The 17640-nt window shown below is 45.7% G+C and overlaps 1 protein-coding gene across 4 annotated transcripts in view; it reads right to left on the bottom strand.

Moving 5' to 3' along the window:
- Window positions 1-17282, bottom strand: part of LOC127001610 (gelsolin, cytoplasmic-like) — a 90570-nt gene extending 73288 nt beyond the window's left edge. The window contains exon 1 of one of the 4 annotated variants that reach the window (XM_050866425.1): window positions 17008-17282. In XM_050866425.1, the coding sequence (XP_050722382.1) occupies window positions 17008-17067 (60 nt within the window). In that variant the 5' untranslated portion in view covers window positions 17068-17282. The remainder of the gene's footprint in view (window positions 1-17007) is intronic. The other 3 variants (XM_050866432.1, XM_050866442.1, XM_050866452.1) reach the window with 3 other exon arrangements.
- Window positions 17283-17640: the final 358 nt, after the last annotated feature.

Genomic DNA, 17640 nt, shown 5'->3' with positions numbered 1-17640 from the left:
TCTTCTTCTCATCTTGCATTTTTTTTTCTCCTCATCCTTCCTCTCCTCCTCTTCCTTTATTTTTCTTCTCGCCTTCAACATTCTTCTCCTCTTCTTGCATTTTTTTTTCTCCCCCCTCATCCTTCCTCTCCTTCTCTTCCTTTATTTTTCTTCTTCCCTCATCATTCTTCTTCTCCTCTTGCATTTTTTTTTCTCCCCCCTCATCCTTCCTCTCCTCCTCTTCCTTTATTTTTCTTCTCGCCTTCAACATTCTTCTCCTCTTCTTGCATTTTTTTTTCTCCCCCCTCATCCTTCCTCTCCTTCTCTTCCTTTATTTTTCTTCTTCCTTCATCATTCCTCTTCTCCTCTTCTTGCATTTTTCTTCTCAGCCTCATCCTTCTTCTCTTCCTTCTCTGTACGTTACCTCAATCTATCTCTCCACTTCAAGATCCACTTTCCTCAATTCCCTCCTACACTCTAATATACATCTTGATTCTCTATTCTCTCGCGACCACAAGCCCAACACACATGGATTTCTTCTTTTCTTCCTCCACCCCGCTCTATTTTTAACTATACTCCCTTCTCCCTCCTCACCTTGATTTCTTTCCTCTCCAAATCTCCACTGCTTCGAGACATCCCTTGAATCCATCCCCTTCCCCCCTAACCTAACACACATGGATTTCTCTTTTTCTTCCCGAGTATTCTTAGCACACCTTTCCTTCTTCACCTTGATTTCTTCCTTGCCAAGCTCTCCATTTCCTCAAAACACCCCTTTCCCCTAACCTAACTCCGCCCCCCCCCCCCCTCCCGCTATACTTAACACTATTTCCTTCACACTTTCTCCTCACTTTCTTTCCACCTCCAGCTCTCTCTTTTCCTTCCAAACACCCGCTGACTCCCTCTCGCCTTTCTCCCCTTGAACACAGGCCAGAGACAACCTTTCCTCAGCCGCAACACACGCCCCAAATAAACACTGCCGTCCCTCGTGACCCTAAATACTCCCAAACTCAACCCCCACGGCGGTGACTCACAGATGACGAACAGAGAATAGTTTCGTCCCCCCTCCGGCGTCTTCAATTGCGAGCGGTCATGTTGCGTGGCCAGGACAGAGCCGCCCAGTGTTAGGTCTGTTTATCTCCCTGACGCGTGACAATTAGCCTCATGACGCGCTCCCTCAGCACGAATTACACCCACACGAAAATGAGGGAGGTCTTAATGAGGGCCGAGTTACGCATCCCCCCCACCCCTTCCTCTCACTTATAAATGAAGGTGTAAATGAAGGTATAAAGGCAGGTATGAATGAATGAATGAATGAATAAACACACACACACACACACACACACACACACACACACACACTTCAAAATGAGGCGTTCTCGATGCTCAACTTTAAAGGCGGTGAGCTTAACTTCAGTGACATCATGAACTCTATTACGTTATGACGATCTCCACCGTTTATCAGCTTAATGAAAAGAAAAAATAATCCTTCGCCCAACCGAAACAACTTCCGCATTTATTTAAGTCTGCATTACGTATTCACAGATCTATATACACAACTATTACGTATTCACACATCCATTACGTATTCATTCATCTATATACATATCTATTACATATTTACACATCTAGATACACTTCCACTTCATATTCAAACATCTATGAATAAACCTAAACAATCACGCATCGAAATCCGCCTCCTGCAATGCAGTGTGACCAGAAAGGAGTGACCACGCCCACACCTTTCACGTCAGCTGATTAGTGACGCGGCGTGACCTTTGCAAGCAGGGGAGCGACGGGTCGGGGTGACGGAGACGGAGGGAGACAGGTGAAGCAGGGGCGGGTTGGGGTGGGGCGGTGCGGGGCGGGGCGGTCATGGTGGCGGCCAAATCGGTGTGTCAAGTCTGGCGATAAATTTAAGTCCGCGTCACCAGCCAACACCTGCGGCCTTGGCCACGGTCGCGTCGTAGGTTAAGCTCTGGCCTGGTGGTGTGGGTTTGCCTCCTTAACTTATCGGAACGTCAGATAAACGCGTCACCTTATCCTTCGTGTTTGGCTCTGCTTCCACCGGCTCCTCGCACACCGTCGGGGCAGCGTTGCTAGATTATCGTATTCACCACATCGTATTTATTACTTTTAAGCCTTAAACTCTCGTACCTACACAAATAACGATAGAAAATTGAAGTCCGCGTTAAAACTCCTATTTATTGATGAGTGTTTGTTTGTTTTTGCTGTAGTTATCGGTCAGAAACTACGAAAATGCAAAGCGATGAGTACGATAATTTGGCAACGCTGCGCCGGGGCAAGCACTTGAGAATAAACGAATCCCTCTTATATACTTCATTAGCTGGTTTGTTGTTAGTCCGAGATGCTTTACGAGACACTGCGCTAATTGTGTTGTTGTATCTATTCGTGTATCATATCTGTTTACCGTTTGTTAAGTCTGGATTAGTAAACAGTGATCTTAGTGTGTATTATTGTTTCGTCTTACAAGAAAAGTTGGAAAGTTTCGTTTAGTCGGCGCAACATCTGTGGTCATATGCCGGAGAGAGAGACAGAAGGGGAAGGAATTATAGGAGAAGGGAACAGATACCTGGAGACGGGACACAACCCCCGATTAATACCTGGTACCCATTCACTGCTGGGTGGACAGGGGCGTAGGGTATCGGAAAAGCCACCCAAATTTTTCCACTCCTACAAGAAAACAACTTAGACTTTTCACCTTTAGGCATCTGAACTTCATATACTAAACCTTTATTTTCTCATTCGCTTTCTTGGTATTTCATTTATATTCTTACTCTTACTGAACTTTTTTTTTCTGGTTCCCTTTCTTGGTATTCCATTTATACTCTTCCTCACGATCTTAGTCATGGCCTCAGTGTAGGCGATGACTTAGACGGCAGACTACACTCCCTCCCACACAACTTAAATAAGCCGATTGTCCTCAGCGTTGCCGCCTCGAGCCAAGACATCACGAATCCACTAATAAACGTACTTATTGACCTCTCTTTCGGACACTCATCCATACTCTCTTTTATAGGGGCAGTGATTAACGGTCTTTTTCCTCACTTATTTTTGCCCTTGTGCTGTTTCCTTTACTCAAAAAAAAAAAGATAGCCCCTTGAATGCGAACCTCCTACCAGAAGACATCACCAAGCTACAGGAATGGAACAAAAAGTGGCTGCTACAATTCAATGAAGAAAAATGTAAAGTCCTGCACCTTGGGAGGGGATATCCAGCATACCAGTACCACATGGGAAACACTCCACTATCCACCACAGAGGCAAAGAAAGATCTGGGACTATATATTACCAGGCTACCAGTGAAGGCGAAATCCGTGCCCATCGCAGCGAACGGGTTAAAAACTACCCAGGCAATCTTTTTTTCCATATTACATCAACCACAATCCTACCAACTCGCTTATTCCTTTTTCTTATTTAATCACTGGCGGAAAGTAATTATTATCGTAATCTTACATCTCCTATCAACACTACATCGTTATCGCAATGTCGTAACGAACCCTAATTCACTTTCGTCACCTACACACTCACCACCTCCTCCCTTTTACGTTATCAGCGGCACTAATTAATGGTTCCTCACACCCACTCAACTTGTACCTCTTATAGACTCCATCCATATCGCAAACACCTGTCGTAATTAACCTTTATCTTGTCAGCTGTTATCTCCCCCACTTCCCGTAACGTTACTCAAAGCCCACTCGACAAATGCACCACTCCTCACTCACACATTTATCTTATTTTCAGCGTTACATCCTGTCCGGAGCAGTCACACACCCACCACTAAGTCACCTATTATTACAAGACTCACCATAGCGTTGATTAATACAACCCCATCACAGCCCACTCGACACAAGCCTCACCAAGCACACACCTGTTTTATTACCATCGTCATGACATGTACACGAACTCGCTGTAACACCCCCTTCCCCCTTGTCACACTTCATTACCCTAGCTATATTTTCACCACTCACTATTAAGGGTTCGTTGCTTGTTTCGTTACTACATCCCTATCACAAACCACACGATAAGCTCCTCGCCCCAGACATATACACTTTATCATTTAGCGCGTTACGTTATGTGCTCGGCGGAAACTCACCAGCCAACTTACTTCATCCCTATCCAAGCCCACTCACCGCATGCCACCCTTATGACACTATTCAACGCTGTCTCTATCGCAGCCCTCTTAGAACAAGCCCCACCACCTGCGCTACCAGGTTGTCGTACTCAGCCTCTTCTGTTTTCCGATTTACGACTCAAAACTGTCTCCTCCACCCCAATAACCACATTTATTTATGGTTACCGTTGAAAGGCTTGATTATTAGTGTCTTTTTGCTATAGTTAAGTGTCTAAAATAACCACGTTTATTAATAGTTACCGTTGAAAGGTTTAATCATTAGTGTTTTTTTGCTATCGTTAAGTGTCTAAAATAACCACATTTATTTATAGTTACCGTAGAAAGGTTTAATTATTAGTGTCTTTTTGCTATAGTTAAGTGCCTAAAAACAGTAAATACAATGATGGATACGATAATATGTCAACGCTGCCCACCACACACACTCCTCTTATTTCAAGGCTCCTCCAAGTAGCTTAAGAGTTACGCCCTAGTGACGAGTGTAATAATAGGTCACGAGACTATTCACAGAGTTGCCATTTCTTCACCAAATTACGAAATAGTGTTATGAAAGATTTGGGTAGTGAGGAAACTGTATTAATAAAACTGGAGCGTCTAGATGAAAACAGTGGAAGCCTGATCTCTTTTATTACTACGTTACGTCATGGGCAGAAACGGACCGGCCGCCACCCACACCCCTCACACTCGCTAGGCTGCCGCTGATCCCTGACTGACGAGACCTTGAACTCAGGGCGCACCAGCAACAAGACACCCGCCAACCCGAACACAAGCCCGCCCGCCCTGCCTACCCACTCTCCTCTCACCGCCACCCGCGTCTCCCAGAGCTTACCTAACCCTGCCAGCCACTTCACTAAGGCAAAAAAATGAACATCCTCCACATTGAGTCCACAACCACACCCCGCCCTAGGTAATGGTGGAGTGCTGCTGCTGTTTCTGAGGGTGGAGTGTACTGTGGAGTGGGTTGGAGTGGATCCGAGTGGTGCTGTTCGTTCTTTCCTCTCTCCCTCCCTCTCCCGATTCTTGCTTCCCTCCCTCACGTCATTCCCCGCTTCCTCTCCTCGCGCATTCAGTCTCTCCCTCGCTTTCGCAATCCTTCTATCTCCTCATCCTTGTAAGTGAGGTTTAATGACGATGCATACAAACTGCCTGCTCTCAATTCGTGGGTGTAGTAGTAGTAGCAGTAGTAGTAGTAGTAGTAGAATTGCTTTGTGAAAGGATATGAGAAAAGATACCGCTCACAACGCAACTCTAATGGATGGAGGCCCGTTCAAAAACAAATAGAAGTAGTAGTAGTAGTAGTAGTAGTAGTTGTTGTTGTTGGTGGTGGTGGTGGAGTTAGGTCGTATACCACCAATCCACTATATCCTTCCTTCGAGCAAGCAGAGATTAACAGGATAACTGATAACTGCAAGATAACACTCCTCCGTCTTCCTATCAGCGCCCTGCCTCTCCATATCTACCAGGGAGATAAGATTAGATATAACACTTTATTACTATTATTATTATTATTATTTCTACAAAGAAGTATATCGTAGAATAATGCCCAGTCACACACACACACACACACACACACACACACACACACACACACACACGTTTTAAGCACCTCTCTCACTCTCGAAGTTTTAATTCCGGGAAATCGTTATATTAGAAAGGTATTAGTTGAAGGTCACTACTCGCCGACTGCTGCAACATCCGTGACCATTATGCATTCCAAGGCCATGCTCCGTAAACTACCGATCGCTTATTCATTACTCTCTCTCTCTCTCTCTCTCTCTCTCTCTCTCTCTCTCTCTCTCTCTCTGACACACTCACCTACACACGAGGCTTACACGCTACGACAGGAAATGCCCCTCTAATACCACTTTCTATCCTTCTCTTAATCCCTCTCTCTCATTTATCATTCCCTACTTCCATCTCCTCTACATATATATCATCCATCATTCCCTCTCTTCCATCTATTCCACTTAAACATCAACCTTCTCACTTGTCTTTTCTTTCTACTTATTTGCTATTTCTTTTCCCAATCTATACTTCTAACTTCTACTTTAATCCCTCTCCTTCGTTTATCATTCCCTATTTCCGTCTCCTCTACATGTATATCGTTCATCATTCTCTCTTCCCTCTTTTCCACTTATACATCAACCTTCTCATTTGTCTTTTCTTTCAACTTATTTGCTATTTCTTTTTCCAATCGATTCGTCCCCTTTTTTATATACTTCCTTCTACTTCAAACTTCTATTCTCCCCTATTCAATTTTCTATACCCTCCAACTTACTCATTTTATCATCCATATGTCCATTTTCACTAACGTTAACACACACACAGGCCTTTTTCTTTTTCACATCCTTTTCTCTTTCATAACTACTTATTTGCTACTTTTCTTCCCAATCTATTCATCCCCTGTTTACTACTTCCTTCTACTTCTCACTTCTAGTCTCCCCTATTCAATTTTCTATACCTTCCAACTTACTCATTTTATCATCCATACGTCCATTTTCACTAACGTTAACACACACACCTTCTTTTTCACATCTTTTCCTAATTCATAACTCCGTCTCCTCTCATCCATAATTCTCTCCATCATCAAATCTTTCCTGTTTTCACTTCATCGGTTTTCCTCCTTTGCACCTAACTTCCCTCACCACAATCTTTTTTTCCTTATTTCTTTTCCACCCTCAACATTTCCCTCCTCTCTTTATATCTCTCCTTTCCTTATCACGCCTTCTTTTCATCGCTATCTTTCCCTTCCCTCCTCTTCTTCTTCTCTTCTCCGTGTGTGTAGTGTCTGATTACCATTTTTTTTCTTCTTTCTAGTGGGCAGCAAAATCAGTGTGTTCTTGGTTGCCTGCGCCCCTCGCCCCACCACCACCACCACCACCGCTAACAAAACAAAACACACACCACCCTCCTAGCGAGACTGACAAGCCGTGCCCTCCTCCTCCTCCTCCTCCTCCTCCTCCTCCTCCAAGCTTCTCTTTCTATCGTATTCTTTTTCCTCTTAAATCTGCTACCCTTCCTCCTCTCTCGTTTTCTGATCTTGTTTCTTCCATTTTATATGATTTTCCTTTTTTCATCTTCCTTCTTTACTTTCTTTCTCTTCTCACTATTTGTACTTTCTTTTTCTCTCCTATATTTTCTCATTATTTTTTTCTCTACTCTCTCTTCTGTTCTTGTATTCCTTTCCTCTCCTTTCTTCATTTTTCTTTTCGTCTTTCTTCTCTTCTTTATTCTTTACATTTTCTCTTCTCCCTATTTATACTTTTTTTTCTCTCTATTTTCTTATTATTATTCTCTCCCCTCTCTTCTATTCTTGCATTCCTTTCCTCTCCTTTCTCCACTTCTCATTTTCTTCTCTTCTTTATTTTTTTTACTTCTCTCAGATTTTCTCTCATCTATTGTATTCGATTTTTATTTCTCCTCCCCTCCACATACAACCTCAGCCTTCTTTCCTTCCTTCCTTCCTTCCTCCCTTCGCATACCCTAATTTGACATCTTCGTTCCCGTCTGCTCCCACACGTGCCCTTTTTCATCCTATTCTTCCAGCTCACCTCGAACCATGCCATTCACTCTCCCTTCTTCCTTCCTTCCTTCTCTTTCCCTCCCATCACTGCCTCTCTCTCTCTCTCTCTCTCTCTCTCTCTCTCTCTCTCTCTCTCTCTCTCTCTGGATGCATGTATTCACCCGTGTCCTTCTGCCGAGACGTGAACGCCATGCAAGGTGCTGGCCATGACTGTTCTCACCTTCCCCCTGTTCGTAATTTTCCTGATGCTATTTCTGGGGTCTGACACTTTGGTTGGCTGTTGTTTGTGTGTGTGTTTATGGTTTTTAATAAGGAAGAGTGCTAACGACTATCAGGGCCAATCTGCAGTCCAATATAGCAAGTTTATGATCTTCAAAACCAAAATCATAAAAGTACGAAAATCTACAAGGGTCTGACACTTTGGTTCACTCTTGTTTGTGTGTGTGTGTTTGGTTATTAAGGAAGAGTGCTAAGGACTATAAGGGCCAATCTGCAGTTCAATATAGCAAGTTTATAATCTCCAAAACCAAATTCAAAATACTTCGAAAATTCACAAGGGTCTGACACTTTGGTTGGCCGTTGTTTGTGTGTGGTTTTTTTTTTTTGGTTATTAAGGAAGAGTGCTAAGGACTATAAGGGCCAATCTGCAGTTCAATATAGCAAGTTTATAATCTCCCAAACCAAATTCAGAATAGTACGAAAATTCACAATAGCTACGGTGATTGGTGTTGATGTAGAAGGTAAGAAATTTGAGGAAACGACGCAGGAAATCGCTTGACTACCTTATGTCGAGTAGAAAAGCGGACCATTGTGGAGAGTATAGTTTGATTTAGGTGCTAACAATGACTCTGTAGGACAATGGACTGGCCCTAAGTTACGATTTTAGGTCGGTATTATGACACTTTGGCTTCTCACGTCAACTATTTCTAAGGGTCAACGAGGGGGTCAGACAGGTTCTAATGAGCGTTTCTTTAGGTTCATGCTACTGAGGAAGGGTCAAACTACCACCAGGCTCATAAAACTACTCCCGGAAATGCCTAAAACTCCTACGAAAGCCTTGTCAAATATGTGTTCTTGTATGATGAAGTGCAGCTATTTCTAAAGGTCAAAGAGGGGGTCAGACAGGTTCTAATGAGTGTTTCTTTAGGTTCATGCTACTGAGGAAGGGTCAAACTACCACCAGGCTCATAAAACTACTCCCGGTAATGCCTAAAACTCCTACGAAAGCCTTGTCAAATATGTGTTCTTGTATGATGAAGTGCAGCTATTTCTAAAGGTCAAAGAGGGGGTCAGACAGGTTCTAATGAGTGTTTCTTTAGGTTCATGCTACTGAGGAAGGGTCAAACTACCACCAGGCTCATAAAACTACTCCCGGAAATGCCTAAAACTCCTACGAAAGCCTTGTCAAATATGTGTTCTTGGGCGGTCAAAGAGGGGTCAGACAGGTTCTAATGAGCGTTTCTTTAGGTTCATGCTACTGAGGAAGGGTCAAACTACCACCAGGCTCATAAAACTACTCCCGGAAATGCCTAAAACTCCTACGAAAGCCTTGTCAAATATGTGTTCTTGTATGATGGCTAAAGGTCAAAGAGGGTCAGACAGGTTCTAATGAGCGTTTCTTTAGGTTCATGCTACTGAGGAAGGGTCAAACTACCACCAGGCTCATAAAACTACTCCCGGAAATGCCTAAAACTCCTACGAAAGCCTTGTCAAATATGTGTTCTTGGGCGACGAGATGTTAAGTAATACGTCTCTAAGTGTCTCCCGGTTTTTCAAGGGAAGCTTAAATATAGTTGAAACAGCTACGTAGACGGCTTGTAATAGTATCGAACATTTTTTCTTTAATCCTTTCCGTCCTCCTTTGAACATTACCTACTTTTTTTTTCTTTTTCCTCTCGGGTTGACATTGATTTCCTGTGACATTAATAACAGCTAATGGGGAGAAGCAGAAACGAAGACAAGGACGAAGGACAATTAAGCATAGTTACCGGAGGAAAAAAATATAAGTGAACAAGACTCCAGGTGTATTTTTTTCCGTCTGTCTTTTGCGCTCTTGGTCTCCAGGCGGCGCGCGCGTCTGCATATGGATTGAGGTCGCGGTAACCAACGTCAACACGCCGGAAAGAAGGAATTTTCATGAGTGCCGAAGGGAAGAGAAGGAAAAGGAGCAAGGCAGGGAGTGAGAGAGAGAGGAGAACAAAGAAGGGAAGGGAGAAAGGGAGTAAGGAAGAGTGAGTGAGGACGAGAAAGACAGGAATGGAACAAGGAAGGGAAGTGAAGGAAGAGGGCAGGGTGGAGAGAGTGCGAGGACGGGAAAGGAAGGAAGGGAGCAACAAAGGGAAGGGAAGGAAGGAAGGGAGCAACTATGGGAAGGGAAGGAAGGAAGGGAGCAAGGAAAGGAAGGGATGGGAAGGAAAAAAGCAAGGGAGAGTGTGAGTGAGAACAGTAAGGAAAATAGGGAGGGGGAGGAAAAAAAAGGACAGAGAGGAAAATAATAAAGAAAGGAAGCAGGAACAGGAGAGGAGGACAAACATGGAGGATAAGAAAAAAGGAGGAAGAAGCAGGAGGAACAACGAGGAGAAGGAAGAGGGGGAGGAGGACAAGAAGAAAAAGAGGAGGAACAAGATGGAGCAGGAGGAAGAGGAGGAGGACAAGAAGAAAAAGGAGGAACAAGAAGCAGGAGGAACAAGAAGAAGGAAGAGGAGGAGGACAAGAAGAAAAAGGAGGAACAAGAAGTAACAAGGAGGAGGAGGAGGAGGAGGAAGAGGGGGGAGAGAAAGAACATACAAAGAGGAGAGGCGAGGAAGGACGAGGAGAGGACGACGAGGACAATGAGGACAAGGAGGAGGACGCGAAGAAGTAAAAGAAGGAGGAGGAGGGGGAGGAGGAGAAGGTACTCGGGATGGAAAACGGAAATGCTGTGGAATGTCGCGATTTATTTCTCCTCTCTCCCCTCTCCCTCCTATTAATAGTTCCTCCCCTCTGCCTTCCTCCCTCCCTCCTAAATTTTGCCTCCCCTTCTTCCCCTCGGCGCATCCCTTACAATTATCGAATTCCGGGAAATCCTGATGTCTCATTGAATGCCCTTATTGAATGTGGATCTCTCTCTCTCTCTCTCTCTCTCTCTCTCTCTCTCTCTCTCTCTCTCTCGCACATGCACACACACGGCCTACGCAAATCAATTAAACGGTGAGGTCGCCATGACATGACTTCGAGAGGACGGTCAGAAGCAGCGCCGCCTCCTCCTCCTCCTCCTCCTCCTCCTCTTCCTTCATCGTACTCCTCTTCCTCTTCCCCTTCATCATATTCCCTACCTCCAACCCATACCTCTTCATCCTATTCCTCTTCCCTCTTTTTCTATCCCTTACCTTATCCTCCTTCCTCCTCTCCTCCCCCTCAATCCCGCCCTACCCTCACACTGCGATGCTGGACAACACACGGCAACAAGATGACTCCACAAACTATTTATTCGGCCCCTGAGTCCGGGAAGTGTTGGGGAAGCACGTCCGGTGGTGTGCCGAAGGGATTTACGTCCACTAATGAGGCTAAAATCTTGTACTCTCAATCTCTGATACACGAACACAAGAAAGTGGAAAGATAAACATGTATATATATACTTAACCCAACAAAACAAAGGGGAGCAATAGAGCACACACACACACACACACACACACACACACACACACACACACACACACACACACACACACACACACACCTTTTATACCCAACTAATTTATATCATGTACCCAAAAAACATCGTCCTAGATCCTAATGATAGTCTTTGGGCGCCATCAGACAGAAGAAAATTAAAAAAAAGAATAGAAAATCAGGAAAAGAGCAGGAAGGAAAAGGAGAACTATCTGAAACGCATTTACACAAACCAATTAAAGGGACACAGGTATGCAGATTCACACCGATCGAACACGAGTAAACACACTTAGACAGGAATACTGATTAAGAGGAAGAGGGAGCACACGCAGACCTACATTTATGAAGGGAACACACTGAAAAAACACACCAAGAGAAAGTAATTGATAGCACACTTGAAAAAATATAAACAGAACAAAAAGGGGGAGGGAAACACTAACACCCGAAATTGACCTCTCTTTTGGCCACTCTCTAATTATGTCTGTTGTGGGAGCGGTGAGTAGCGGGGTTTTTTTTCTACACTCTTTTTGTTGCCCTTGAGCCGTCTCCTTTGTTGTAAGAAAATAAATGAAAGAAAAGAAAAACAACAAAAGAACGCATATATACACTTAAGGAAAAAACTCTTGGGGGGAAAAAAAAAGAACGCATATATACACTTAAGGAGAAAACTCTTGGGGCAAAAATAAATAAAAGAAAAGAAATACAACAAAAGAACGCGTATATACACTTAAGAAGAAAACTCTTGGGGAAAAAAATAAGTAACAAAAATAAAAAAGGGAAAACACACTAAAAGAAAAATAGCCTTAAAACACACGTACAGAAACACCCCAAACACACTTACACACACACAAACTTAAGGAGACGTGGGAGGGAACTAGGGCAAAGGTCTATTTTTAGAGGGAACAAGTTTGCACAAAGGAAAAGTGCGTCTCGGTCTTTCTTTTTTTGTTTTTGTTTTTGCTTGCTTTCATCGGCGCCTACGTGTGTGTGTGTGTGTGTGTGTGTGTGTGTGTGTGTGTGTGTGTGTGTGTGTTCCCCTCTGTTTCGTTGGGTTAAGTGTATATGTTTATTTTTCCTATCGTTTCAGGTTTACTTAACGGCTATTAAATTCTGGTTTACCTAATATTTGAGTACTTCGGCTATCAAATGGTTTATGTCTGAAACTTATAAATGTCACCGCTGTCAAACTTACTACCCACCTGTCCACCTGTCCGTCTGTGTCAAGAGTTACAGGTAGCATCCTAATTAGGCTAATGCGGGTGACGGGAAGGGGAAAGGTAAATGAGTACGAGTGAGCAGGTGTGACAAGGTGCTGTGGGTTAAAACAGGTAACGTTAAAGGTATGCAGGTAAAGGTGATTAGAAAGGGTAAAGGTGTTGATGGAGATAGTATGCTGGTTGGCTTTCTGTCTGTTGCCTACTTTTTTCTTTCAGTGTTCGTCTTTTCTTCGCCCTCCAGTTCTATGTTACTTTCTTCGTCTTGTCAATTATGTTCTTGTAACTGTGTGTGTGGAAGGGGTGGTCGGGTATGGTCGTGTATGTTCTGATAGAAGGAAGGGAACAAGGAAGGGAAGGGAAAGAAGAGAGCATGGCAGAGGAAGAGCGAGGATGGCAAAGGAAGGGAAAGAAGAGAATAAGGAAGGGAAGGGAAAGAAGAGCAGGGTAGAGGAAGAGCGAGGATGGGAAGGGAAGGAAAAGGAAGGGAGGGGAAGGAAGGGAAGGGAAAGAAGAGAGCAGGGTAGAGGACGAGCGAGGACGGGAAAGGAAGGAAAATGAAGGGAGCAAGGAAGGGAAGGGAAAAAGAGCAGGGTAGAGGACGAGCGAGGGCGGGAAGGGAAGGAATAAAGAAAAGAAGACAGCAAGGAAGGGAAGGGATGGGAAGGAAGGGAAGAGAAAGAGAGCAGGGTAGAGAAAGAGCGAGAACGGGAAAGGAAGGAAAAGGAAGGGAGCAAGGAAGGGAAGGGAAGGAAGAGAATAAGGAAGGGAAGGGAATAAAGAAGGGAAGGAAGGGAATAAGGAAGGGAAGGGAAGGAAGGGAGGGAAGGGAATAAGGAAGGGAAGGAAAGGGAAGGGAAGGGAATAAGGAAGGGAAGGGAAGGAAGGGAGAGGTAAGAAATGGAGCAAGAAGGGAAGGAAAGAAGCAAATAAAGAAACACCTACCGCCTATTACCTATTATCCCCCCATTTCCTAACGACCATCTACCTGGTGCTTTGGTTCATGGGTTAAGGTTTAGTGGTTCTACGTTAAGGTTCACGGTTTGGCTGGTGGGGCGAGAACCCTTTTTTTGGAGGCTGTACATTTTTTTTTATTAATTGCGCGGCCGTGTAATCCCAACTGCAATCACGTAAATTATAATCTTGACATTTGAATTATTTCCAATGACTCTCTCTCTCTCTCTCTCTCTCTCTCTCTCTCTCTCTCTCTCTCTCTAAAAGCCAGGGGTGAAATCAACAACAAATAAAGATCACGGACAAAATTCCACGGCCATGAGTTGACACTTCCTCTCTCACCATCCAACACCCCAACCCCTCCTCCCCTCCCTCAGCACCCCAACCCCGACTTTCAACACCCCAATCTCCACCCTCAACACTCCAGTCCCCCCTTTCAACCCCCACCTACACCCTCAACATTCCAACATCAACAAACATGACCAGATAAATGCACCCTGTTTTCCCGTCCTCTCTCTTTCCCCTTCCCTTACTGCTTTCTCCACCCTGTCTCTCTCCCTGCCATGTCCCATCTACACTTCTATCCTTCCTACATTCTTTCTACCCTATTCTTCTCTCCCTCACTGACTTTTTTCTCCCCCTCCTGCGTTTTCCTTCCCTACCCTGCTCGTATTTCCCTCACCGGCTTCTCTTTCTGTTCCTTCTACCACTAATATCGAGCTCTCCTTCCTTTCTTCTTCCTCACCCCTCCCTATCCCTTCCACGTCCACTTCTTTCCTCTCCCTCTTGATCTCTATCCGCACCACCCCCTCCAACTCTCCTCTCTTACCACTCCTCACCCCTCTCGTTCCTCCCTCCTTCCCTCCCTTACTTTCTTCCTCCCTCTCCCTCTGCAATGGCTGGCGAACACATGTGAGGAATTAAAATGTAAATACTTTGAAATGTGATGGGTTAATGCTAAGCGGCACACACACACACACACACACACACACACACACACACACACACAGGTTGCATAAGCCGCTCCCTCTCAAAACGTAAGCAGAAATCTAACAAACTAAAGTGAACAAAACGAAACTTTCTGTTCACGAGGTCAACGCACGGTACAAGTGGAGGAGAAAAAAAAGTAATGGACAGGAAACCGGATTACCCTCACTCTCACTAACTACCCCCTCGCCCCCCCCCAAATCTCTCTCTCTCTCTCTCTCTCTCTCTCTCTCTCTCTCTCTCTCTCTCTGTCGGCGCCACACGTTGAGTCGTTCGCCGCGGGGTAGTCGTGGTTTCAAGCGAGGTTTGAAGGTTACACTGACTTTACTATGACCGGCACCTGTGCACCCAACGACTGCGTGAAGTCTGGTGGTGTGTAAGTTTGTCGGGTATGGTCTGGTAGTAGAAGAAGCGACACCAGGGAAGAGTCAAGAAAGGGAAGGGTACGTAACTTTATGGGAACTTTATGGAGGGGGAAAGTTAGGGCTAATGTTTGAGAGTTCGTCCAGGCCTTCCCTCGGCCTCATCCCTCGTTCTGTACAAGGGCCACGCGTCAGATATAAAAAGTAGCTTTGAGATGAATATAACACTTCTCGACATGAACCGTTTATTTATCCATTAAGTGGTGCCAAAAATTTAAAAAAATTTAAACATTTAAACCGACTTATTTAAAAAAAATAACATTTAATTTAAAACCCCTGTATGAGGCACTGGGGAGAAAACAGCAGAAGTACCGTACTATCCTGGTTCACTGCATTCAGAGATGAAAATCAGACTGAAAGGATTTGCATTGAAAATTGAACTGACGTGTTGAAAGGTTATGCGGTCAGGCTGATGACAGTCAGACGCTTTCATGGCGCTTGTGAAAACTGAAAGACTGAAACTGTCAGTCGCAACTTTGGAGCCACCAACTCAAGAGCAGCGGTTAAACGCGTATGGCGCAACGGCTGCTGGCACATCCCTATGATAGCAAATAAATCTGCGGGCAACACAAGCTCTTACATGGAAATGGTCTAATGAGAATCAAACGAGAATGTGTCAGATTGTCATTACCAGTAATCAGGTCTTGGACTTGGTTATCAATCCGACGAATAACTTTTATACATGCACATGCAACCTTTTTTTTCATTTACATTTAACCTATCGATATTGCATAGCTCTCTCTCTCTCTCTCTCTCTCTCTCTCTCTCTCTCTCTCTCTCTCTCTCTCTCTCTCTCTCCTTCCAAGCCCCTGAGAGTTCCGCCCTTTTCTTCTCTCCCCTTGTAACCCTCTATTTCCAACCTACCCCTCCCTCTCTCCCCCCTCCCCCCCTCCTCGTCCCATCCCCCGTGAGTTAAAAACGTCATGTCAGTGTGTTGCATGAAGTTCCGGAATCGTTCGTCGCCGACACGAAGTAATTTCATGGCCACGGTTTCGCTCAGCCGCGCCGGGCCAAGGTCACGGGGGGCGGCAACGGCGGAGAGGCGGCGAGCGGTGACGGAGCCTCCACCACCACCACCACACTCCATTCTCTTCACCACCTCCACGTTGCTCCACCCTTGTCAGCTTCCCCACTACATCTCACTCCACCCTCCCCACCTCCACCAAGCTGTTACACCCTAGGCAGCATCACCACTACATTTCACTCCACCCTTTCCACCTCCACCATCAGTGTCATTCCAGATTTCCACTCCACCCTCATCAATACCATTAATTACCCACCGTTCGCTTACTCCACCCATCCCTGCCGCCTCGTTTCACCTCCATCCACCTTCACCACGAACAGCATCACCCAACGACCCACCTCCCTTCATCCTTTACCCCCATACTCATCACCACCAACACCAGCATCACCGAACTACTACTTAACCCACCTCATCTTCAACCTCCCCTCTCTATCTCCACCAGTCAGCCACTACTATCATCAACAATAGTTAGCCCATAATTATCGATACCACCACCATCACCACCTTCATCTACTGCGTCCGTCTCCTCCAATCCATCAACCCTCCACTAACACCTGCATCTTAACCACCCTCTTCACCGCTAGTCACTCCACATCACCACCCTCATCATCACCCTCATCACCTGCTGAGTATTACCCCTCCAGCCCACCTCCACAACACCTCCCCCTTCACCATCACACTACCAGCATCTCCAGTAGCTGTCAGGTCCTATCAACACCACCAACACACTCCAGTCTCGTCTCTTACTCTATAACCAACCTTCAAACTAACACTACCTCCATCAACACCACTTAAAACCAGTCACTCTCTCCCTCAGCCTCCATATCATCACACCGGCCACCATCCCCGTCACCTACCACGCGCCTCTCACACCTTCCCGCGTGTCGTGTTTCCCGGTGACCACAGGCCGGCAAGGGACCAAAGCAATATCAAGTTACAGAACCAAAAGACCACCAAGAGCAAGACACGTGGAAGGCAGAGGATCGGTGGTGGGAAGTCATGCAGCCGCCACCCGACAGCCCGCCACGCCGCCGGGAGCAAGGGGGACGGGCGGGTGGGCGTGGCTGGTTACAGAGGCGCAAGGAAGGGACACAAGTTAGTTACCTCGATTCTCCAGATCTGCAGGCCCTCCTCTGAGCCGGCTCCCTCGAAGGCTGGGTCCATGGTTGCGGCAGAAGCGGACACGGCGTACAGGAGGTGGTAAAGAAAGGTGGTATGTACGAGTCCCCGAACGTCAAGTCACACACACGTTCACGACACTCCACCGAGCACAGCCTTCGCCTTCTAGCGCAGACGCCGACTTACACACAGACACACGTACACACAGACAGGAGCAGGCAGCCACGCGGGCAACACATGCCAGACACCGCCAGGCACCACCGCTGGATAACCTCCCCACACTCTCCTATCGCACCCCACGCCCTTGCAGCTGCGTAGACTAGGAGCGACAGGGTGTCCGGTGGTGACTTTTGGAGTGACAGCGATACAGAGGGACCAAGAGCGGGAATTCGTTACATGGATTAAACAGTGGAGATGCCAGTTTGTTTCAGCCTTGAGGTGATGGGGAACGCGGCGGGGGGACCGTGGGGCTATTACCTAATACTGACTAAGCAACTGCTGGCGGATGGTTCAGAATTTCACGTCTTCACCGGTAGCGACAGGAAATCCACTGACAGTTCCCCCTCGACTCGGCATACACGCGATAAACTCTTAATTGAGGAGGTGACGGAGCAGGTG

This window comes from Eriocheir sinensis, chromosome 2, assembly GCF_024679095.1.
Source record: "Eriocheir sinensis breed Jianghai 21 chromosome 2, ASM2467909v1, whole genome shotgun sequence".
Taxonomy (NCBI): domain Eukaryota; kingdom Metazoa; phylum Arthropoda; class Malacostraca; order Decapoda; family Varunidae; genus Eriocheir; species Eriocheir sinensis.
This window is presented reverse-complemented; position numbering and strand designations above follow the sequence as displayed.